The sequence below is a fragment of the Electrophorus electricus genome, chromosome 19 (assembly GCF_013358815.1).
Source record: "Electrophorus electricus isolate fEleEle1 chromosome 19, fEleEle1.pri, whole genome shotgun sequence".
Classification (NCBI taxonomy): Eukaryota; Metazoa; Chordata; class Actinopteri; order Gymnotiformes; family Gymnotidae; genus Electrophorus; species Electrophorus electricus.
The window spans coordinates 13,191,337-13,214,850 of record NC_049553.1 but is presented as its reverse complement, the minus strand read 5'-3'; the positions used below and the strand labels follow the sequence as shown (position 1 = coordinate 13,214,850).

Sequence of the window (23,514 nt, the reverse complement as noted above, 5' to 3'; positions counted from 1 at the left end):
CACATACTCTGTATTAACGACTGCTGTAATGTAGCTGTTCTCTCCACGGCCAGGTGGCAAAACATGTGTCAATCATTAAACTGGTTTTCTCGAACAGGACAGCAAACGCAATGCAATTTGTTTCTCATCTTTCACTGGCCCACAGCTGAAGTGCGTGCGAGAGAGTAATTAATCAAACCACTGGAATATGTGAACGGCAATTTCCACTTAATGGCACTTACAGGTAGCGGGTCCCTGAAGTCGGCCATTTCGGCTCTGAAATGAGGATTCATTTTCCTCTTTATGGTCCCGACAATAAAGGCGAGCGTGGACGTTAAACAATATCCATTTCAGCCGGTTCTGATAATGGCCGACCGCTGTGGCTGCCTGCGATGCAAATACCACATCCCAGCAGCAACAAAGCAGAGCGCGCACGCACACACACACACAAGCTGTGCCTGTAAACACACGCACGCGCACGTTTACGCTGTAATATCCTCTACCGCACTGTCGATCAATGACTTTTTTTTTGTAATGGAAATTATTGATTAGGATACATTTTTCTTCTTTTTTCCCAATCGTTTCTTAAATGAGTGCCCAATTCACACCAGTGTAGCTTAGCTTTGCATAAACTGGCCAGTGCTCCGCCTGTGAATGCATGTTAAGAAGTGTGTGTGTGTCTGTAGAAAGTGCTGTCGTGCTTCTCAGATGAAGCCAGGCCCGGCTGGATGACCTCACACTCTGGCGCTTCACTGGGCAACAGCTGGGCTCCTCCCACAGCTCGGGGTGGAGTTTACCGATTCGGATACAATGACTCAAGTATATTCATGATCAATTTTTTTGATCATTTTTATTTTGTAATCTTCTGCATGTAATTACTCTGTTCGGACATATGTCTTCCCACTTGCGCAGATTCTTATTCTTAATTTTAGAGCACAAAAAAGTCACAAAAAGAATAGAAAAATAGCACCAAACAAGCTTTCCTCTGCCAGCACATGCTCGCTACTGCTCAATTTTTAAGAAGATTTTTTTTTTGTACCTGATACTATTTGGCTCTTTGTATTTTTAGGTAGATGACTTCACTTCTTTATGACACACTAGTTCAGTGACGTAACGGCACTGCGAGCTGTTTTGGACTTGTGTGTCCACGGATGGTTCTGGATGTCTGCTGAGTGCAGCAGGGTGCCAGACACCTCAAACAGCCACGTCCTGGGCTCCTACGGCTCCAGAACCTAGCAAGACTACTATTTATTCTGTCAGTAAACGTTCCCTTTTAAGTAGAGGACTAGGCTTAGCCTCTCTGAACACACAGTCCTTACTGAAACCCCTGCGGTAATCACAGCAAAAAAAAATAAATAAAAAAATAAATAAATCCTATTTAAATGGCTGGCGCAACAGGACCTTTTCACAGAGGATAAACACGTTGTGCAAAGCATCATGGGAAGCAGTGCTGGGAAGCATGCTCCCACATTCCCACTGTTCTCGTTAGTGAGCAGGAAGCCAGGCCCACGATGAGCTGCCCCGGTATCAACGGCAGAGCTCTGATCCTGGATCAGCCAAGACCTCCCCCTCCACCCCTCACTCTCCCACCACTCCGACCGCAGAGTGAGTCTCAGTCAGCCAAACGGAGCCAGAGAGGAGACGGAGCTTTTAGTGCCACGGCGGCCTAGCCATGATGGCACCCATCCTCTCTTAAAACCATACTCTCTCTCTCTCCACCTCTCTTCCTCTCAAGACCCCCTGAGAAGCTTCTGATTTCAGTAATTCAGCCAGGGCCCAGACAGCACTGGGAGAGACAATCGATGTTTTGGGGGTTTTTTATTTTATTTTTTTTTAATCCAGAACTTATAATGTAAGTAACATACCTTCTTAGCTAATGTTCTCACTCCTAAATTATAAATGCATAAAGAGTTTACAATGGTCAGTATACAGTGCACTCACAAAGTGCACAAACACACACACACACACACACACACACACACACAAATGAGCAAAAGGACAAAGAGAGGAAAACAAACAAACAAACAACTAACAATTAACTAGAGCAGTGTTACATGGGAAACGCTCTCCAGAGCATGACCATGCACGTATCAGTGACGTACGCGTGGGCTCAATGCTGTAAACGTGTCTGTCATTTCTAGATAGTGGGCCTAGTAGCCCCTCCCCCTGCTTGATGCTCGACTATTTTTTTTTTTTTTTGAAATTTAAACAAAAACAAAAAATGCTACAAACAAAATACTGAAACATGACCAGTAAACCACATCCAAGTCTTTAAACATATCCAAGGAAAGCGGCTGATGGTGAACCGTGCGCTGTGATGTCTAAAGGGGGTTGGGCTGGAGCCTCCTGGAGCTTCACAGGGTTTGCAGAAAAAGAGTCAGGAACAAGACGTCTCCAAGAAATTCAGAGATGGATTATTATTTATTTTTGCCCATGTTCATATCAAGTGCTTGAGTGATTTCTGAGATAGATGGAGGGAGGGAGGGAGGGAGTGAGAGAGAGAGAGAGAGAGAGAGAGAGAGAGAGAGAGAGAATTCACACTGAGCCCACACACACACACACACACACACACACTACTTACACATGCTGTGCGTGCGTGCGTGTGTGTGTGTGTGTGTCTGTGAGAGTCCCACGGCAGCAAAGATGCATCTCTTCTGCATTTGGCCCCCTTATGGGGTCCAGTGTTTGCCTGCCTGTCTGTAAGCCAAGTCTTTCATTCTTCACAACTCTGCCCCCCCACACACCCGCCTCTCTGGCTGGCTTAACATGAGACTCGGCTCTCCACGCTGCCTTTCAAAACACCGCAGCCTCGGAAACAGAAGAAGGAAAAAAAAGGAAATTCACTCATGTAACGTTTTTGTACCTGAATTCCTTTACCAAGATAAATGTCAAAACGTTGACGGTACGATTTTATCAAATCCAACAAACTCACTACGCAAACAGTGAGTAGAAATAAACAAATTAAATAACCAAAAAAAAAACAAAAACCCAAGATCAAACATCCGGGGCCAGATTTACTAAAGCATGTCAATGCGTGTCACCACTGTTTCCACGGGCAACGTCGCCTTCAGTGATTGGGGGATGACAAATGCAGAAGCCAATCACTGGCATCCTTGTGCATTTTGCACATGCCAAAGGCTTTATGGGAGTGAGCGAATGTGACTGACAAATTTATCACTGCGCCTGCACTATCAGACGCTCATCTGGTCGAGGTGCAGATCTCAGGATGAAGGAGACAGAGGAAAAGGTCACGTTCAGTCGCTTCCGCCGCCGGCTGGGCGCCGCCCGGCGACGCACAATAATCTAATACGCGAGGCTATCACAATATCGCTGATTCCTACGGCAACAGCAAATAATGATCCAATATTCACCCTCTCACAGGAGCGGGAGTTCTCCTCCCTTTAAATGAGTTCAGCTGTTGGGCTCTGTGCCTTGCAAGCGCCTCGCTAAAGACACGGCGTTCCAAAAATAAAGCAGCCAGGGACAGAGGAGATGGTGGAATCACGCATGCGGGAACATCACGGCCACGGATAAGAGCCCTCTCGTGCGCTCGTAAATAACACGGCACCAAAAATACCAGGCTCTTCCGTATTCTTCGGCGTTGACGCAGCCCGAGGAATCACAGGTGGGCGCTCACAGACGCAAGGGCTAACGAGAGGCAGGATTTTAAATAATAATAACAATAACAACAATGTAAAGGGTTGGTGCGAATACTGGGGACTGTGTTTGGGAGGGGCCTGACGCAGGAAGGACGTGAACGTGTGTGAGTCACACGCATGAGCAAGAACAGCATTGATTGAGGGGCGAAGACAGAGACAAAGAAACAAGTCAAAGGTAGAAAAGAAACAGAGGAAAAGAATTGAGAGAGAGAGAGAGAGAGAGAGAGAGAGAGAGAGAGAGAGAGAGAGAGAGAGAGAGAGAGCGAGAGAGGGAAGTGCACCCCCCCCCCACCTCTCCTCCCCCATGAGACTTCACTTGATACCAAGCATTCATCATCCAGCCTCTGATATCAGTTATGCAGTGACTCCTCTGCTTACAGCAGAATTAATTTGGGCCTTAATTACTCTCATCGGTGGAATGCAGATGAGGGACCGAGGAGCCAGTCTGGGACGGCAGGAGCCGAGCTCATTCCGACGCCTTCGTTCAGGACTCAATTCCAGCAGGAGCCCCCGGACGCTGGCAAACACCCGGCAGGGGCGGTGAGGAGCAGCGCTCCGAGCCCCCGCTGCCACAGAGACGGGTGGGGGTGAGAGGCGGAGAGTGAGCAGACAGAGAGATGGAGAGTGGTAAAGGGAGGATGAGAGGATGAGAGGATGGGGAGAGGTGGCAGATAAAGGTAGAGTGTGTGTGTGTGTGTGTGTGTGTGTGGGGTATTGTGGGAAACGGACAATGGAATGTTCATGAATATTACTGAGAATATGAATATATGCTTACCATGCCTGTTAATAACCTAACAATTAGGGTTTACTTTTCCTACTCTACTCCATGAGTGTTCAAAAATAAACATATAAATGACCTTAAAACTGCTGGTCTGCCTACTGGTCCACCTACAGGAGGACTGGCGCTCAGGCCTGCCCGAGCCCTGCCACGCTCACAGCGCCCATCTACGGCCTGGGAGGGCAGAGTCCTGCAGCAGGTCCAGATCCAAGCCTCCGAGAGGCTTGCCGAAAGCAACATATTGGCTAAGGATTGTGATTGATTGGGCGAGTCTGCCATCTCGATTCGTCTGATTAAATGGAACTGTGGGACTCCCTTCCAAGTCTTAATGAAGCAGCCAATGAAAGTGAAAGGGGGGGAAAAAAAGCCAGGAAACGAGCCAGGAATCCTAACGCTCGGCTCGGAGCGGGAACGGGTTCAGATCGGGAACGCGCTTGGAGCGCCCCTCGGCTACGTGGCGGGGCGTTGCAGCCTGCCAAGCTAGCGTTCCGCAGCAGGAGAGCCCACAAACAGGTATGAGAGGACGGTCTTGGATTAAACAGATTTAAATATGAAACAGATGCCCTTTCAGGTCAGCTGGGGTGACAGGATGTGGGAAGAACAGTGTAAAATAAAAGTCTGTTGTGGGCACAGTAAAAGCCTGAGGCTGCCTGTAAATGACCAGGTGCAAGACTCTACCAGACTTTTCATTACCTTCCCTTTAACTCTACAGACGCTTCTGTTGTGCTTGTTATTTCTTGGGGGCCCGATGGTTTTATTCACCGTTATGAGAAGCATATTTGAATTATTGTCGGTTACAATTTTGTAGCCTATTTTGTGTCTTGTTTAAGGAAAAAAAGGTTAAAAATATGTTTCTGGACCTTAAGAAGTAAACCACAAGGAATAAATAAATACAGCTACACTTTCTTTGGATTTACCGGTAAACAGATAGAAGGAGAACATTACTCATATGAATTAAAGGTTGTATACAGGTAGGAGGTTGTATATGCGTTAAAGGTGGTAGGAGGGTTGTATACAGGAGCGGGACCAGCACCTCCCACTCTCTCGCACGCACGTGCTCAGTACTGTCCGTTTCGGGTCTCGCGTGCAGAGGTGTGTGCTGGGAGAGCCACTGGCAGGAACATGGCCCTGCTGGAGCTACTGACAGACATCACAATAACCCCCCTTAACTAACGAATGCCAATATCGTATAAGAGGCAGGGAGCTTTTAAACAAAAATGGGTGGATTTTAATAAGCACAAGGACTCCAGCTTGCATACACACACACACACACACACACACACACACGCAATTATAAACGTGACGCACATCTCAGACAGAAAGCGCTCAAGAGTTGCTCAAGAGATGAAAGAAGACATGTGGGATACACCCGTTCTTATACAAAGAAACACCCCCCACCCACACACAAAGATTTAAAAAGAACAGTCAGACATTGTGCGGTCGAAATAAATACCTGATCTCAGTCACAAGTGAGGGCTTCTGTGTGTGTGTGTGTGTGTGTGTGTGTGTATATGTGTGTGTGTGTGTATATATGTGTGTGTGTGTGTGTGTGTGTGTGTGTGTATATATGTGTGTGTGTGTGTATATGTGTGTCTGTATGTGTGTGTATGTGTATATGTGTGTGTGTGTATATGTGTGTGTGTGTGTGTGTGTGTGTGTGTGTGTATATATGTGTGTGTGTGTGTATATATGTGTGTATGTGTGTGTGTGTATATATGTGTGTGTGTGTGTGTGTGTGTGTGTGTGTGGCGTTGGCCCCACTGCCCTCTGCGGACATGAGGCTCGAACAGTAATGAGCTTCTGGGTCACTGTTGCTTTGCAGATTAATATTTCATAATGATTACAATCATTACGGCTGAGGCGTCGTTCCCCAACGTGGACGCGTCGTGTGTGCTGGGGGGTGTCATTACGACTCAGACGAGGGCCGGACAATAGCTGGGCTCACGCACCAGTTCCTGCCCCCTGCTTCTACAGTGCGTGGGGACGGGACTGGGAACACAGTGCTCTTTGACCTTCAATGTGGCTGGAACGTCTCTACAGGGTCGCCAACCATCAAGGTGATGTGGGTTTCCATGGGAATTTCACACCGATCCAACATGACTGTGGCGGCGTGACAAACGGACTGGAATGTGCCAGTCCGCACAATATGCGTTACTGGTCTTGCTGGTATTCTAGCTGGATTGACAGCATTCTAGTCCTAGTTGTGTTTACCAAATGTTCACTGAAATCTTGTGAAGTGTGTGTGTGTGTGTGTGTGTGTGTGTGTGTGTGTGTGTGAGCGCGCGTGTGCCATATCTCAAACTAACCTGCCAAATTCAAAGTTCTACTCTTACTGCTACGTATCAATAAACTAAATCAGCAAGGGGAGTTCACGTTAAAAACAGTCATTTTATTGACTTTTTATTTGATATTATTCTCGTCTCTTCCTTTCCCGCGGGCCGCGCTGCTCTGGTTCCTCCTCCGTGCGTCGGATTTGTGCCGACCCTTCGCTCCATTTCTTCCGACTGTCGGCGCCGGCGTATCACACACCATTATCCGCCCCGTCCGCGTTCATTACAGGAGCTAATGATCTGCTGTCCTCCACGAACCTCGTTGAAGGAGCGCTACATTAGAAGTCTCTCACTAAGTTAATTAGTAATTATAAACCTTAAAGATTAATCAGAAAGAGTGTGGCTTAAGGTTTGGGTCTCCCTGGGCGGGGTGGGGGGGGTGGCCATGGGAGTTGCCAGGCAAATGGAAAGACGTTGGAGGCTGTGAAGCCTTTAAGCTCCCCGTGAACTTTGCTTCTGCGGAAGGCAGCGTACGAGGACAAGATAATGAGTTTGTTGAGTTTGTAGACCGTTTTTTAATAAATACGCGCGGAATGTAAGCGTGTCGCACGTATGTGGGATTTTTCTTTCACTGCTGCAGTGATATTCTCCTGTTTCTGTCAGACACAGCGCTGAATGTAGAGACTCACTGAGACTCATCCTGACTGAATATAGACCACAGACTGCACACTCTGAAGAGGTTAAAAAAACAACCTTCAAATCACTGTTCATTCAACCCCTGTGAGCAGTTATAATTGCCACATCAACACATTAATATTAATTCAAGGAACAAATATTGATAGAAACGCATGCTGACATGGTGCGAATTAAATGGTGTGAATGGTGTGATGGTGAGATCTTTCCACTAACACACACCAGCCACGAATGATGCAAGCGTGCGCACATAAGGACACGTCTTCCTCGTTCCCCTGCAACGGAATTAACAGCATGATGCAAGCTCTTCCTCGTCCGCACGGCCCAGCACTAATCTCTGGTAATCTAGCTGAGGTTTCTGGAAAACGTTCAAGCCGCTAATGGATTTTAGCGCCCGGTTATTCCGCCGCTGCCGAAAGCCAGCCGGTGAGGAGTGGCGACCTGCGCGGTGGCATCACAGCCGACGAGGAGTGCTTGCCGCGCTCGAATAGATAACTGGCTGACAGGAACAATCAGGGGTTTAACAGCAGGGAAACTGTCGTGACCAGGACTGGACACAAACACCTCCGTCTGATCCTCTTCTCTTCTGCACAGGATGATTAACGAATCACAGAAATAAAAAGCTCGCCTCGGTAACCAAAATATTATTCAGAGTGCCGCATTTCATCCTTTTGATCCCCACGGAAACGATTTAAGGCTTCAGAAAATGAAGACATGGCACGCGGTTTCATCACTTTCATTCACAAAATATGAAACACAATGGCACCAACGACTCTCGGCGAGAGCAACGCTGGTTTTCATCCATTACGCTGGACGTGGAGATACTCCCACACTTTCACATTTAGACTCTCAATACCACAGAACCCACAAAAAGGAAAGTCTGTCCCCTTTCGATGGAAGCTCGGGGATGGCGTGGATGCTGTCCTGACAGGACTTTACCAGGACATAAACAATTGCTCTCCAATCAAATAATCAAAATGCTGCAATCAAAATACAGTTAATTAAGGACACACTCATTAACCTATCCAGTAATGGTGGCCAGCAGGTAAAGCCAAATATCCAGTCACAAAAAGTTCTGTAGAAAGTTCCAGTACAAAGTTTACCTGGCAACTAATCTGAGGTATTTGATCAGCAGGTAAGGGCAGAACGAGGCAATTCTAATAATGTATCATGACAGCCTTTTTGCAAGCTAAGGGCTGCATTCAGTCTCGATAACTGTGACATTATTCATTCCAGTTATGTAGCTGTCTGCCATAACAGCTGCAGACACTTTCTCAGGAAATGTACTGCTGCACGCAGTTGCCATAGTAATCCAAACTCAGTCAGAAAATACACCTTTCTCATCAGCAAAGTGACGGCACTGCTGCCCATGGTTCTGACGAGCCCTGATAGGTGTGGTGGCACCCAAACGCACTCCGTCGCTTGAGGACTGCCACTGTTTCACAATATCGGAATAACCAACCTAGCATCAGTGTTGCGGGAATCGGGCTGGACGTTTTGCCCCCTTGTTAGTTTGGGAGGGGGTATAAATAGTGGAGCACTAGCTGGGGGTGGGGTGGGGGGGGGTGGGGGGGGGGGTGAGAGACTTGGCAGTTCGCCCTTGGCCCGAAGCACCTGAAACCTATTAGAGAGCTTCGGAACATTCCATGGGGTTCCGTCGCCACGGCCAGAGGGCATCGTAAAGGTCTTCGCAGAGAGAAGTGTGCTAATCAGGAGCTCGCTCGCTGGCCGACCCTGGAGGGCGCAGGCAAGGTGAAAAACAAGACAAGTACGTCTGGCGGAGACGCGGGCATCCGGCGCAAAACCTGAAAATGTCTCGCGGTCCGCGGGAAAATCCAAAACGGACCCAGGCCGCAGTACCTAAAAAAACCCTAACCCATTCAAGTCTCTCCCGCTGTGTTTTATTGACCAGGAGACATGAACAACAGTGCATGGAGACATCTGGGATTTGTACAGCACAACGTGTCCTCTGGAGAGACACAGCACTGAACAACTTTGCATTTTCTCTTTAACATACCAGAGTTATCCGTGTGTTAGCCAACGTAATGACCTAAAGAGTGTAGGGCTAAAGTGTGCAGCAGTGCAGTGCTACAGCCTGGTTTGTACCGCTGTCCAAAACATTAATTAAATCGCCTGCCTTGTCTCCATACAAGTGCGGGAGCTCAATCTGGGTGTTCAGACAGGGTGACACACTAATGGCTTTGCTCTGCATACATCCTGAGCTCATTTTAGCACCCAGTATGAACAAAGTATTGCAGAAGAAAAGAATGAAATCCTATAGAGGTTTCTATTTTATTGAGTATTTTTTTAAATACATAGAATAAATGAGATACTGTTATTACTGTTATTGAACGTGTATTAAACTTAATACATATATGTTCACAATAACAGTTAATTAAATCTGGCTTGAACGTTTTTTACCCAATGGATTAACAATCAGTTTATTTTCAGTAATGAATTCCATGAACACAGCCAGTCTAATACCAGTGACTACAGTCTACTACAAAGATTATATTTTAATGATTATATTTAAGGTTTTGGTATACTCACATGTAGATGTGCATATGTTCACAACTACGTGTGTGTGTGTGTGTCTTTTGTGCAGATGTTCACGTCTACATGTGTGTGTGTTTTGTGCACATGTTCACATCTACGTGTGTGTGTGTCTTTTGTGCATATGTTCACATCTACATGTCTGTGTGTGTGTGTGTATTTTGTGCATATGTTCACATCTACGTGTATATCCTTATCTGGACTGTGAGACACAGTCACATAGAATGTGTGTGAGCATATGTGATCATATCAAGTGTCTTGAATGTCTGCATCTCTGTGTCAAGTGTATGTTATATGAGAATGTGTGTGTGAACATGCGTGTGTGTGTGAGTCTATGTGTGTTTGCGCACGCGTGTGTGTCTGTGCGCGCGCGTGTGTATGTGTGTGCGTGTGTGTGTGTGTCTGTGCGTGCACGCATGTGTATGTGTGCATGTGAGCGCACGCGTGTGTGTGCGCGCGCGCGCGTGTGTGTCTGTGCGTGCACGCGTGTGTATGTGTGTGCAGGTGCATGTGCGTGCATGTGTGTGTGAGTGTGTGTGTGTGTGCGTGCGTGTGTATGTGTGTGCACGCGTGTGTGTGTCTGTGCGTGCGCGTGTGTGTATGTGTGTGTGTGTGTATGTGTGTGTGTGTGTATGTATGTGTGTGCGCGCGTGTGTGCACGTGTGTGTGTGTGTATGTGTGTGTGTGCGCGTGTGTGCGTGCGTGTGTGTGCATGTGTGTGTACGTGTGTGTATGTGTGCGCGCGCGCGCGTGTGTGTGTGCGTGTGTGTGCGCGCGCGTGTGTGTGTGTGTGTGTGCACGTGTGTGTGTGCGTGTATGTGTGTGCGCGCGCGCGTGTGCACGTGTGTGTGTGCGTGTGTGTGCGTGTGTGTGTGCGCGCGCGCGTGTGCGTATGTGTGTGCGCGCGCGTGTGTGTGTGTGTGCGCGTGTGTGCGTGTGTGTGTGCGCGTGTGTGTGTGCGCGCGCGCGTGTGCGTGTGTGTGCGCGTGTGCGTGTGTGCGCGTGTGCGTGTGTGTGTGTGCGCGTGTGTGTGCGCGCGCGTGTGCGTGTGGGTGTGTATGTGTGCGCGCGCGCGCGTGTGTGTGTGTGCACGTGTGTGTGTGTGTGTGCGCGTGCGTGTGCGTGTGCGCGCGCGTGTGTGTGTGTATGTGTGCGCGCGTGTGCGTGTGTGTGCGTGTGCGTGTGCGTGTGTGTGTGTGCGTGTGTGTGTGTGCGTGCGCGTGTGTGTGCGCGTGTGTGTGTGTGTGCGTGCGCGTGTGCGTGTGTGTGTGCGTGCTCTGCGGGTATGGCAGGCAGAAGCAGACAGATGGCTGGCCCTCTCCTCTCTCGGCTGCAGGAGCGGCGGCTACAGTAACTGCACCTCTCCTGTGCTGTTGACCTTGCTTCGGCCAGCCACGGCCAGACAAGCCTGGCACACAGCCGCTCCGCCTGCGCCACCCGCTCCGCCCGCGTTACTACTAAAGACTAATGCTAGGAAGAGGAGCACCCAAAGACAGACACATGCAAAACACAAGCATACAGTAAACAAACCCAAATATTCATACCTGTGCAACACACAACCACACACACACGCAGTAAATGCACATTAAACATCTCTGTCACGCTCTTACTCTTTCATTAGCATATTACACACCATGAGCTGAAACAGATCATATTCCGGCATGTACAACCTGACTTATGCAAACTGACAAAAACAAAGTAATGATACGATATCGTACATTACCCTGCAACCCAAGCAGATACAATAGCAGTGCTGTTCTTGTCAAACACTTGCCTTTTGTACGATAAGTGAATGCACTCGAGTGATTTCAGGATTGACGCTTCCCCTGTACACAAGGGAACAGAAGATCGAACGCAAATAACAACCAAACTCAGTGAAGAAGCTACACAGGGCGTGCCAGTCTGATCAGACTTAAAATTTAGTGAGTTAAGCCCTAGCCCGTCTGATCAGAGTTAAGCCCTAGTCAGTCTGATCAGAGTTAAGCTCTAGCCTGTCTGATTAGAGTTGAGCCCTACCCCTCTGATCAGAGTTAAGCCCTAGTCAGTCTGATCAGTTAAGCTCTAGCCTGTCTGATTAGAGTTGAGCCCTACCCCTCTGATCAGAGTTAAGCTCTAGCCTGTCTGATTAGAGTTGAGCCCTACCCCTCTGATCAGAGTTAAGCCCTAGTCAGTCTGATCAGAGTTTAGCTCCAGCCTCCTCTCTACTATTTCTGCCAAGGCAATTTCAATTTGAACCAGTTCGTTCAAATTCGAGGGGGAGGAGATAGACCACCTCCTGCTTGGAAGCCATCACCCGGAGTAGAGGACACACCTGAGCTCCTCGGCTGGCCATTTGTGATGTGACTGAGGTACATAATCACTAATTCACCGGCAAATTCTATCAAGAATGCTTGTTCTGTGGTTTTCCGCATAGCTGAAGCAGTATGCTGAGTTTCTTAATGGAGAGCAACGTACACATGAACAGAGAAAGGGATGGATGGATGGATGGATAGATACTGAACAAGGAAGAAAGTGAAATAAAAAGTGAGACGGGTGTGCAGTCAGATATGATCAGTCTACAGGATATGAAATAAAGAATTTGTCTGAATGTCTGAGAGCATCCGGCACAGGTCACGGGGTAGTGCAGAACGAACCTCCCCACCCTCCCACCCCAGCCCACTTTTATTAATTGGTGATTAATAACACCTCTCTATTCGTTAGTGCAGTCACCTCTGTGCAGTGGAGTGTGCCTCCGTTAATAAGCAATTACACACACCTTCCTCTTTGATGCCTTCTCCCTCTCTTTCTCTCCCTCTCTCTCTCCCTCTCTCTCTCTCCCCCTCTCTGTCTCTCCCTCCCACTCATGCAGGATCCACATGACTGTGTTTAATGCTCCTCATCCCAAATCTCCATCCCACTCTCCCATTTGCGTCTCCCGGCACTGCTGTGCCCCCAATTTGTGGGTGTTGGAGAAACAGGGAAACCTGAACCCCCGCACACAAAAATAACAGCTTGTCTGTATCCCATTCATCTCTTCCTTCTGGTACGGAGCAGGCCACCCAAACCTCACGACAATGTGTTGGCGGTTGGTTGTTTTTTCCCCTCCTCATAGTCCCATCACACACACCCCAGCCACGCATAGTCACCCCATCATCACTCAACGCCGCCTGCCCCCCGGGACGTTCGGACAACGCGGCGTCACGGCTAATTTGCGGTCTCGAGCGCCCGGGACAAATCACGGCTGTAGGGTTTTTATTGTTGCTAAAATCTCCGGCAGGCGTGCGGTGCAGATGTACGGCACGCCGCGGGCAGGGAGGCGGAGCACGGCAGGCTGCACAAAGAACCAAATTAGGTTCAAAACACAAGGCGGGAGCAGGAAACAGCGGAATCTCTCCTCCGCACCGCTCCTCTCTCTGCTCCCGCCATCCGCCTCCTCGCCCGGTAACAGCCCACAGTTCTGCTTCACACAGAGAGGCCAGCTGTACAGCAAATGTGTGCCTCTCTCTGCCCTGTAACCCCTCCACGGCCTCCTACCACCATGTTCACTACCACCCGCCTGGCCGGCCAGGCCGCTGGCTCTCTCTCTCTCTCTCTCTCTCTCTCTCTCTCTCTCGGACAGAAGACTGGGCATGCACTCAGCTTGGGTGATCGCCACTGCACCCCGCCCGCCCCCACGCTGAAGAGAACAGGGGGAAAAAGGAAACTGAAAAGGTGACCCTCCATATCGGCGCTTTTTTTCCCAGAGCGCTCGGTTTGCGCGGTTCAGGCCGTCCTTCAGAACGTCACCTACCGCCTTGGCACGCGTCATTTGGAAGGGAAAAAGAGGACAGTCGAGGGGGAAAAAAGATGAAGTTTTGGAGGATAAGGGGAGATGGGGGGGGGGGGATTAGACCCATTTCTTGTGCCCAAAAACCTTGCATCAGGGCAGCTGAGGAGTAAGTGAGAGTTTTGGTCACAGTGGGAGGACCAAAAGAAGAAACAGGCTCCCGTGAAGCTTCCAGGGTCAAAGTTCACGCTGTTGCCAAAGAATTGGGGGGATTCTGGAGTGCTTTCGTGCTGTTCGAATCTTAGCAGCTTATCTGTCAGCAAAGGACCTTCACATTTGTCTTCAGAAAGTGAAGAAAGGTTGCCCTCACTCGCTGAAGCGTAGTGGATTCTTCCGGCACCCTCTTATCATGCTTTCCCAACATTTTTACCGGCTAAAGCTCAGTAGTACATTTTACAGATTTAATGATTACATGAAATGCATATTGCTAAATTTCAAAATGTCATTCCAACATTAATAAACAGGGGCCATAACAAGATTTTTGTGTTCTCATATACATACAAGCTGTTGATGGGCTAACCATTATCTGAATTTGCTTTGTGCATTGTATCTGGAAAAAATAAGGTTTTAGCTTTGGTGCCCTGTGATCCTAGACAACACAAACTCTCAAAACCATTGGTAAGGGCAGGAAGCTGAGCTAAAGCACGCCTGCCAGACCGGCCAAGTCCTTCAGAAACATCATCAACGAACCAGGAAGAAAATGGCAACAACCGCAGCCGCTCAGAGAGGCATAAATCCCGCCCCCTTCTCCTGTGCTCTCCTCCTCTCCACTGACAAATCAGATGCCTCTGGTCGTGTGAGTGGGCCATGCCAACTAACTCCAAACCAAAGAGAGGCCAGCTGTCTTCTGGCCTGCTTCAAAATTGCTCCTTGGTCGGCGGCAATGACTTTTTTTTTTTACAGCTCGATAGGAGTATCACATCGAGTCCCTGATCAGAGCGACCAGCTGTACAGCAAATGTGGATGGATCCATCTGGACCTCGTGCACCACAGGCTGCATTCCCCAGGCATGTGGGGGAGGGCTACCTGCACAGAGCAAGGGCTCACCCCCCCGCATCCCTGCGACATTCACCATGCTCCTTGCTGCCAACCTGCTTAGCCTGCGTGGTTCCCTGCGCAGACCCGCCCGCTTGCTGGTGGGTTCCGCCGCCTCCCCGCGGCCCGGCGTCCGCAGACGACAGCACCGGTGGCAGGTCGCAGGGCGGCCGGGGAGCCGGGTGCACCCGCACCCCACCACAACCCGCTGCGCCTCCCCGCGTACGCCAACTCGCCGGCCGCCTCCCCGATTAGCCTACGTCCTTTCGATTCCCTTCCTTGCCATCTTTATGTGGCATCACCTCCTCTATATATAGAGTAATCGCAGCGAATCAACAGCCATAAAGCAGAGAGTGCGGAGCTGGGAACAGCACCCCAAAGAGCCAGGCGCCTGCTCCATTACCTACGCTAATAACGGCGACAGCTGAGCGGAGATGACCCTCGGCCTCCTGTTTCGCCTCTCCTGTGCAGATGGCCATTAAAAGGAGAAAGTGTCCCCTTTTTTCAAGGGAAAAAGCATTTAGAGCCTTTTCCAAATGAGGCCTTTGCTCCGCCCCCCACCCACCCTTTCTCTCTTTCTGCTCTTCTGGCACATGCTGGCTTTGAGGTAATTATGGTCCAGTCCAGATTTACCTCCTCCCAACACCACCCTCCCTCCACCCTCCCTCCAAACTGTCGGAGGGAGACTATGGCAGAGGCCGGAGCATCAGGGCCGCATTAGGCCCGTGCCAGTTGGACGCGGATTCTCAGCCATTTCGAACTGCGGCCAGCCGTGTGGGATGGACGCGGACCGAATCCGCTTTCCAAAACGCCGCCGAAACAGTGGTCACAGACGGGTCAAATCTACACGTATGCAAACTCCACCGCCGCTGGCCGATCTAAGTAGTCACACGTGTGCGTGTGCCGTGCTCTGCAAGTCACGCAGACCTTTCGTTCTCAAGGAACTCGCCACCAAAAGAGCACCAGAAAAATGCAGAGAATTTTTGTATAGGTGACTAAGTGCCTGATCCACCATGTTCGGGAATGCACCAGGCATAGTCCACAACCACACCCTGGAATTACAGCTGACACTGTTCCAACCTGCAGGGTGCTTTTCCCAAAGAACATGCCAGATAATTGAGAGTAATGAAATATGCACCAAACAAACCGAATAAATTAAAGAATTAAGGTTGGGCAAGAGCTGAAGTCAGACAGCCGTGGACCACCAGTGAGGACAAGCATGTCTGTGGGAGCTTTACATCTTCCTTTTCAATACTCCCATAAATACAAACACATCACACCGCGAATGTGTTTGAATACTCAGAGTCAGAAAACGTGTTGAAACTGACATGGTGATATGCATTACAAATTTTTCAAAAAATTATTACATAGAATGATATGATTATAATACTCCCATACACGGTATGTATACGCTATGAATTTGCACCCAGGATTTTACGGAGACACTGTAAAAACTGATTAATGTATGACTGCTGCACAGATAAATCATGGATAAAAAAATATATGCAAACAACAAACTGCCAAATTCCTTTGGCTCATCAGAAATCTCGGCACATTATGCTTGCATTTTGATTGCCTGTTCACTCACTAAATAGCCTTGTTGCTACTCGGAACATTTTAGTGCTGCTGTTTGCAATACTTAGTGCAAAGGTCAATAATGCAATAGATTAACATATGTTATATTACTCAGCCCTAATTATCCTATACATTTCTCTGTGTTGCACCTGATCTCTGTCACCTTTCAGCATGATTTCACCTGCTTGAGGCCAATTTCCAGGTCAAACTCACTGGCCCTTGAAAACGAGCCTCAATATCAGAATTGACACAGTTCTCCAAATGCACTAACCCTCAGCCCCTCCCTTAGTGCCTCCTGGCTCGATGACTCACAAGCGTAGACACTACCCATGTCCTTTCTTCCATCGGCCATGGCCACAGCATCTGACTATGGTGATGTTCTACTGCACCTATTCTTGATACTGAACTCGGGACTATTACCAAGTTATACCGCGGTACACCTGGATTTACACAAATTTACACAAGTTTTCACACTTCAAATCTGTTAGTGTTAACGATCTCACATATCTTTCAGTTAATTTAAGCACGCCAACTCCCAGTGAAGTGTCTGTTCCACAGCCTGCTCACAGTGGAACAACCATTTAAGCTTCTGCTTACTGAGGTCTTCCAAAACTTGAAGGCCACCTTCAACCCAGAACATTCCCTCCTAAAATTCATCAGATTAATAAGATCCTCTCTCCTAAGTATCACATCATCACTATCCACAGTCTCATTTTTTCCCTTTTTCTCCTGCATCTTTGGGTCACGTGGTACCATTCTGCCTCATACTTAATCTCAAGTCTCTTGTACAGAGAGTTACTACAAAAGAAACTCTTAATACACTCTTAAAAGGAACATGTTTTAGTGCAATTCCTTATAAAACCGCACAATCATCTTAGGTTTGGGCCACAGTGGATGGTGACTGCAGCCTATAGCCTTCTGTCACACAGGTACAGCAAACATAATGTGCTTCCATAGTACAAGCAGTGCATCAATTGTAAATCTACAAATAAACAATGAGCAAACTTCTGTTTAACCAAACTGATGCAACAAGTTGTAAAATCATACATCATAATGAATACGAGTATGGCAGGTACAATTCTGAAGGAGGCATAGAAGAGAATGTGGAAGCTTACCAAGCATATGGTTGGCCACATGCACCTGGATGTCCCATTCACTGTGGAAGACCATCTGACACTTGATGCACTGGTATGTTTTCTTCTGGAGAGAAAGGAGACAGAGTGAATAGAAAAAGTGGGCCGACATACACTTTAATTTCTCTTCAGAGTGATAAAGTCTTATCTTATATGATATCATATCAGGTTTCATATTTCATTTCCTTCACAGCGATACATTTCCGGTTTACGACCACGGGCCTTTTCTGACTGTATTTCTCGATTAAACGTGCATACTGAACAAGCACACAAACATAATATGTGCTCATCCTACCTCTTCACTCTGTGAAGGGCTCACTTTTGGCATAGGGGATCCTTGAGGGGTCCGCAGTGGAACTCCACAGCCTTCTCCCGCCGGGTCCCTGTGCACCGTCTGTAGATGCGTCTGTAACTCTGCCTCAGACTCAAACTTCACGTTGCAGCTGGAGCAACGCGTCTTGGTGGCAGTGGATGATGTGGACGAAGAGGACGACGTGGAATAGGAGGTGCCCTTTCCTTTCACGCCACCAGGGCTAAGACTCTCCCCTTGGCTCCACCCAGCAACAGACACTACTGGTGTTTGGACCCCCTGCTGTTGCTGCTGCTTTCCACCGTTGAGCGCCGGGCTGGAGCTCTTGCTGCCTGCAGCGCTTACACAAGAAGCACACAGGCCGTACGGCAGGCCATTGATGTCGAGCTTCACCAAGTCCTGCTTGGAGCGAAACTCCTTGAGACATGAAGCACACTTGAAGAACTTCTGGCTCTGGTGGTGCAGGTGATGCACCACAGCGGAGCGCCCGCTCGGGTGATTTGTGGACACGGATCCCGTCTTCTGCATATGGAAGGTGCCATGGATCTTGAGCTCTAAGGTGGAGGTAACAGTCTGCATGCAGACTACACAGCGAAAGCCAGTCAGAGAGTTGCGCAGATCCGGATGCATCTGACAATGCTCCAAGAAGTCCTCCTCGCTCTGCAGGGGTAGCTTGCAGATTCGGCAGCTGCCCGTGTCTAGGCTCTTACTGTGAGTGACCTTGTGCTCGGTCAGAGTGAGCAGAGAGGGGAAGCGTTCTCCGCAAATGGGACACATGTAGTGCTTGACAGGTCCCAGATGGGTCTGCATATGCTCCCGGAGTCCCGCCTCCGAGAAGAAGGTTCTAGAGCAAACGTTGCACTTGTGGCTCCCCTTGATCATCTCTGCCTTCTTCTTGTGCATGGCACTCTCTCCTGGGCGAATGTTATGGTCGCGGAGCTGGTGATTGGTCAGGAGGGACTCCATGGTGTAGGACGCCCCACAGATATCACAGCTGTACATGACCTCGGAGGAATCGACATCCTCCTCACTGCCGTCGTGACTGTTGTGTGACTCGCCTGTGCCGGTTCCTCCATGGCTGTTGGTGAGGACACCTTGCAGGTCCGTGTCGTCTTTGGCAACCGGGTCTCCACCACCGCTCGTAGAACCGTTGGTCCCGCAGTTCTGGGCCTTGCCCTCAAATACGCAATGCTTCTCACGTAGGTGCCGTTCAAGCAGGATAATGGCATGGAAAGCCTTGCTGCAGAAGCGACAGTTGTACTTCTTGCTATGTGTGGTGATGTGGCACTGCAGCTCCACCTCCGTGCCGAAGGACTCGCCGCAAAAGATACAGCGGTGCGCTCTGCCCTGGTTCTCCAGATGGCTGTGCTTGACGTGCAGCTGAAGATCCGTCTCGTGTCTGAAATCCCAGTTACACGACGTGCAGCGGTAGACCTTCTTCTCGTTGCTGTGCTTGACTGCAAGATGGAGCTGAGTCGACACTTTCGAGTCGAATACCTCCTGGCAGAGGGTGCAACGAAAGAACACGAAGGTGTGCATGTCGAGGAGGTGCTTCTGCAGGTCATCGACTGAAGTAAACTGCTTGTCACAGCTCTCGCAGATGTAGTAAGTGGACGTGACGGTGAAGTGGATAGTCACGTGCTTCAGCAGAGCCTCCTGGTTGGGAAAGTCTTTGTTGCACTGTGGACAGGTGAGCTGTGGCAGCACACCGTCGAGATGAGTCTTCAGGTGGGTCTGGAAGAGGTCGAGGCTGGTGTACTTAGCACCACACTGGTTACAGATGAATTCGCTTGCAGAGCGGGAAGAAGTGCCACCCTGTTTGAGAAGAGCAGCCTGCTCCACGGATACAGGGGATGAAGGGCTGAGGGCTCTGTGGGTTCGTCTTCCGTTGTTGATGTAGTTCAGCGCCAGTGGTATGTTCTTGTGGTTCTCCTTGATGTGCTTGTTAAGCTTCAGGACACTGTTGAAGATGGGAGAGTTGGTGCAGTAGGAGCAGGAATAGACCTCCACAATAGGATCTTTGGGAGTGACTGCCAGAGGGGAGTCAAAGCGCAAGCTGCTGGAATCACAGTGGGTTTGTCGAACATGTTCTTCTAGAGTGGCCTCGGTAAGAAATCCCATGAAGCACTGGGGGCAAAAGAAGGCATTGCTCTCCTTGGCCACTGGACTGGGAAAGCCATGCGAACAGCGGATGTGTTCCTGCAGGGCATTGAGGTCTCCCAGCATCTCTGGACAAAAGTTGCACTGCAGCAGGGCATCAGACAGGCTTGCAAGGAGGGCAGAAGGATCTTCGGCATTGTGGACCTGTTTCAGATGCTCATTTAAGTTGAACAGAGACGGAAGGACTTCCAAGCAGAACTGGCAGGTATGGGCCTGCTCTGGTTTGTCCACATGCATGGTCTTTAAGTGGATCTGAAGCACAGCAAGACTGGAGAATACTTGTTTGTTGCAGTAGATGCAGCTGTACGCTATTTTGGGCTGTTTGGCGGGTCGTCCGCAAACATCTGTGGCATTCTGGGCGGTGCGCTTTCTTCTTCCTCGGGTCTTGGGCACACTGGGGGCAGTGTCCGCCATGCTGGAGCTGTCAACGGAAAGGTTCGAGTCCGGGGTGGTGCTCGAAACCGACGTATAACCCACCGTCAACAGAGAGGGACTGTTGCTGTGGTGGCTAGACTCCGGGAGCTGGTGAACGTCCATGTGCGCATACAGGTCTTCCGCAGTGGGGAAGTGTTCCGAGCACACAGCGCACGTGTGGCCCTTCCGGTCTCGACCGTGTGCCTGGTCGATGTGGCTGAGCAGAGTGCCCTCGTCGCTAAACGGCTCATGGCAATAGATGCACTGTAGCGCAGGCCCCAGGCTCCCTTCCTCGGGGGGCGAGCACTCGGGGTGGCACTCGGCGATGTGCTTCTGCAGCTCCTCGGGCACGTCAAACCCCTCCTCGCAGCGGCTGCACTTGCGCGTCTCCTTCAGCTTCCACTCCTCCTCGCGCGAGAGCGCAGCGCCCTGCCCGTCTCTCCCTCGCTCATGCACCTGCATGTGGCCGTGGAGGGAGCTGGAGGACAGGAAGCCCCGGCGGCACACGGGGCACTTGTGGGGCTTGTTGGCAGCGTGCGTCTTCATGTGGATCTTCAGGTGGTCGCTGCGAGAGAAAGCCGAGTCGCACTCGCCACAGTGGTACTTCTTGTCGCCGGTGTGGAGCTTGACGTGGCGGTCGCGGCTGCGCTTGTGCTTGAACAGGCGGCTGCAGAAGGTGCAGCTGAAAGGCAGCTTGTCGCCGTGGCTCTGCTCGTGGCGCTTCAAGAAGCTCAGGCGGCTGAAGGACTTGTCGCAGAACTGGCAGGGGTAGGGCAGGCCGGCGCCGCCTTCGTCCTCGCCGAAATCGTAGTCGTCGCCGTGGGCCGGGGACGTCTGGTCTTTGCTGGACGGCGAAGAGGCAGGCCAAGAGCAAGAAGGGTCATCTTCTAGATCAGCACCATCTGCGTGCGGAGACAAAACGGAGCACTTTTTGTTTCAAATACAGCCAAAAAATAAAGTCTAAACACTTGGAGCATTAATACAAACGGCGTGTTTGCCTGTCTATTAGCATGCAGTGTGCAGAGAACAACAGAAAAAAGTCAAAGAGGATAAAAAGTGGATACTGAGTTAGAATGACAAAGTAGATTTCATAATTAAAAAGAGGGGAGGAAATTAACCTTGTATGTGGCCGTCTAATGACGAAACCCACTGAGACATAAAAAGCAATTTCTGACATTTCCATCCAGCAGCAGAATGGGGCGGTAGGGCAGGGGCTGCATCAGACGGACGTGTGGCGTTCGCTAAATTACCGCGCTTTCACTTACTCTGGAACCACGGCGCCGAGTTGTTCTTGTAAATGAGAGGTCTCAGAACGATCCCCGGATTTCTTTTTCGAATATTTCTGATTTGCAGGCACATTTGCGCGGCTGCTCGCCATCAGCAGTGAGCCGTACTTACATCAGGCCTTCAGGCTACAGTGAGAACGGCTGGCAACGTGGCAGGTCCCATGGCTTCTCGTGACATTAAGCTTAAGAGCTCTTATTTCCATGTCTTGCTCGGGACGCTACAGAAAAGGACCGCTCCGCTCCGCCCCGCGAACCGGCAAGGCAGTTTACCTCCTAATATTCCACAGCTACTGCCACGAAACATTTTCAGTTCTCCAACTCTTTGTAAGCTATGTGTAAATACCACTGTAGTACTTATTTTAGATGTGAACCGCAAAGAACCTGAACCTCCAGCGATGTTTGTCTTATTGACCAGAAAGGTTCTGTGCCAATGAACCATCCTGCTGACTCTTGCCATGCTCTGAAAGGTGAGAGTCCATATCTTCCTTCGGGCTAACCCTAAGCTCTGTGAACTTCCGTGTTTAAATAAAAGTGTAATCGCACTGACCAGGGGAAAAAAAAAAAAAAAAAACAGCCGGGAGGAAAGCAAGGGGAAACGGCCAAGAATTATGAGTCATCTACGGGAAGGCATAACGCTCCTCTCTGGATACGGCCCTCGCCTCCTCGCCGGGCCTTCATCTCTTCAGCCCCGTAGACTGTGTGTGTGTTTTAAAAAAAAAAAAAAACACAGTCCTCTGCCTTCTGTCAGGATAACATGCCCTTGTTGAACCTTTAACCCACAAAAGCATATCTTCAGGAAACAGATGAGGTCACAGGTCAACCCCCTGTTCCTCAAACTGCTGAAAGAGGCACATTCACGGGTTAGCCTTGCACAGTCCTCCTGACGGAAACCTCCCACCCTGGGCTGTGCGCCAGCTTCACACAATCTTACCCAAGAAACACATTCGGACACATTTTCCTGGTTTTTTTTTTTTAAGTATGACTGGCTAAGTAATATACGGTTTCTTTCAATAGGAGAATGTTTTTTAAATATGGTTATTTAAAAAAAAGCACCTGAACGCGGAAAAAAAGAGAAAAAAAATTGAAAACGGAACTAACCTCAGACTGAAGGTATATCTCGCTATACAGAGAATTTTATTAAAAAACGTTGACGGGCTTCATAAATGCATAATGCGTGTATTAGCACACACTACATATCTGTATATCTTCTACCAAACTGTACCCATCAGAGCGACCTTTGAACTACAGAAGGTTAGTTGCAGATGATTATGAACGCGTTTCTGAACAATAGCAGCTGAAAGGCACTCGAGGAAGGAGAGAGAGAGAGAGAGAGAGAGAGAGTTCAGTCAGCACACGTCTTCCTTTTGCCCACCCTGCTGGTCAGGAAGCAAACCCGCCCCCAGATGAGTGTGTGAACACCGACCAAAGAGTGTGAGGGCAGCCTCCGAAGAGCCAAGAGGAAAAGAGAGGAGTTGTTTTCCTCCCTCTCTCCCTTCCCTGCTCTCTAACTCTTGCTGGCTTCATGGTGGGGTTTTTTCCCCCTCCTTCCTTCACCCTGACGAGAAATGCCCGGCCGCTGGACTGCCTGAGTAAATAAAATTGTGCTCCCTCTTTTCCAGTGTCTCCCTCTTCACCCCACCCCCCAGGGCTGAGGGCGCCTGCCAAAGGGGATACAGGCAGCTGCAGCCCTCCGCCCTGGAGCTGAAGGACTGGCTTTGTGGACCTGCCAAAGCCTTCCTGAACAGTTCCCGTGGCCAACCGCCTGGCTCAGTCCGGGCGGAAGACCTCCATCTTAGTCCCTGACGCTGCTTCATGATGTAGGTCCTTCGCCTCCCTCCACCACTAACTTTTTCCCCTTGCATTT

At 49.6% G+C, this 23,514-nt stretch overlaps 1 protein-coding gene across 4 annotated transcripts in view; it reads right to left on the bottom strand.

Moving 5' to 3' along the window:
• LOC113585511 (zinc finger protein 521) overlaps positions 1 to 23,514 on the bottom strand; it is a 105,092-nt gene that overhangs the window by 39,357 nt on the left and 42,221 nt on the right. For 3 of the 4 annotated variants that reach the window (XM_027023033.2, XM_027023034.2, XM_027023030.2), the window contains 2 exons: positions 17,776 to 21,266; positions 17,463 to 17,547 (listed from right to left, as the gene is read on the bottom strand). In XM_027023033.2, the coding sequence (XP_026878834.2) occupies positions 17,463 to 17,547; positions 17,776 to 20,910 (3,220 nt within the window). In that variant the 5' untranslated portion in view covers positions 20,911 to 21,266. The remainder of the gene's footprint in view (positions 1 to 17,462; positions 17,548 to 17,775; positions 21,267 to 23,514) is intronic. The other variant, XM_027023032.2, reaches the window with a different exon arrangement.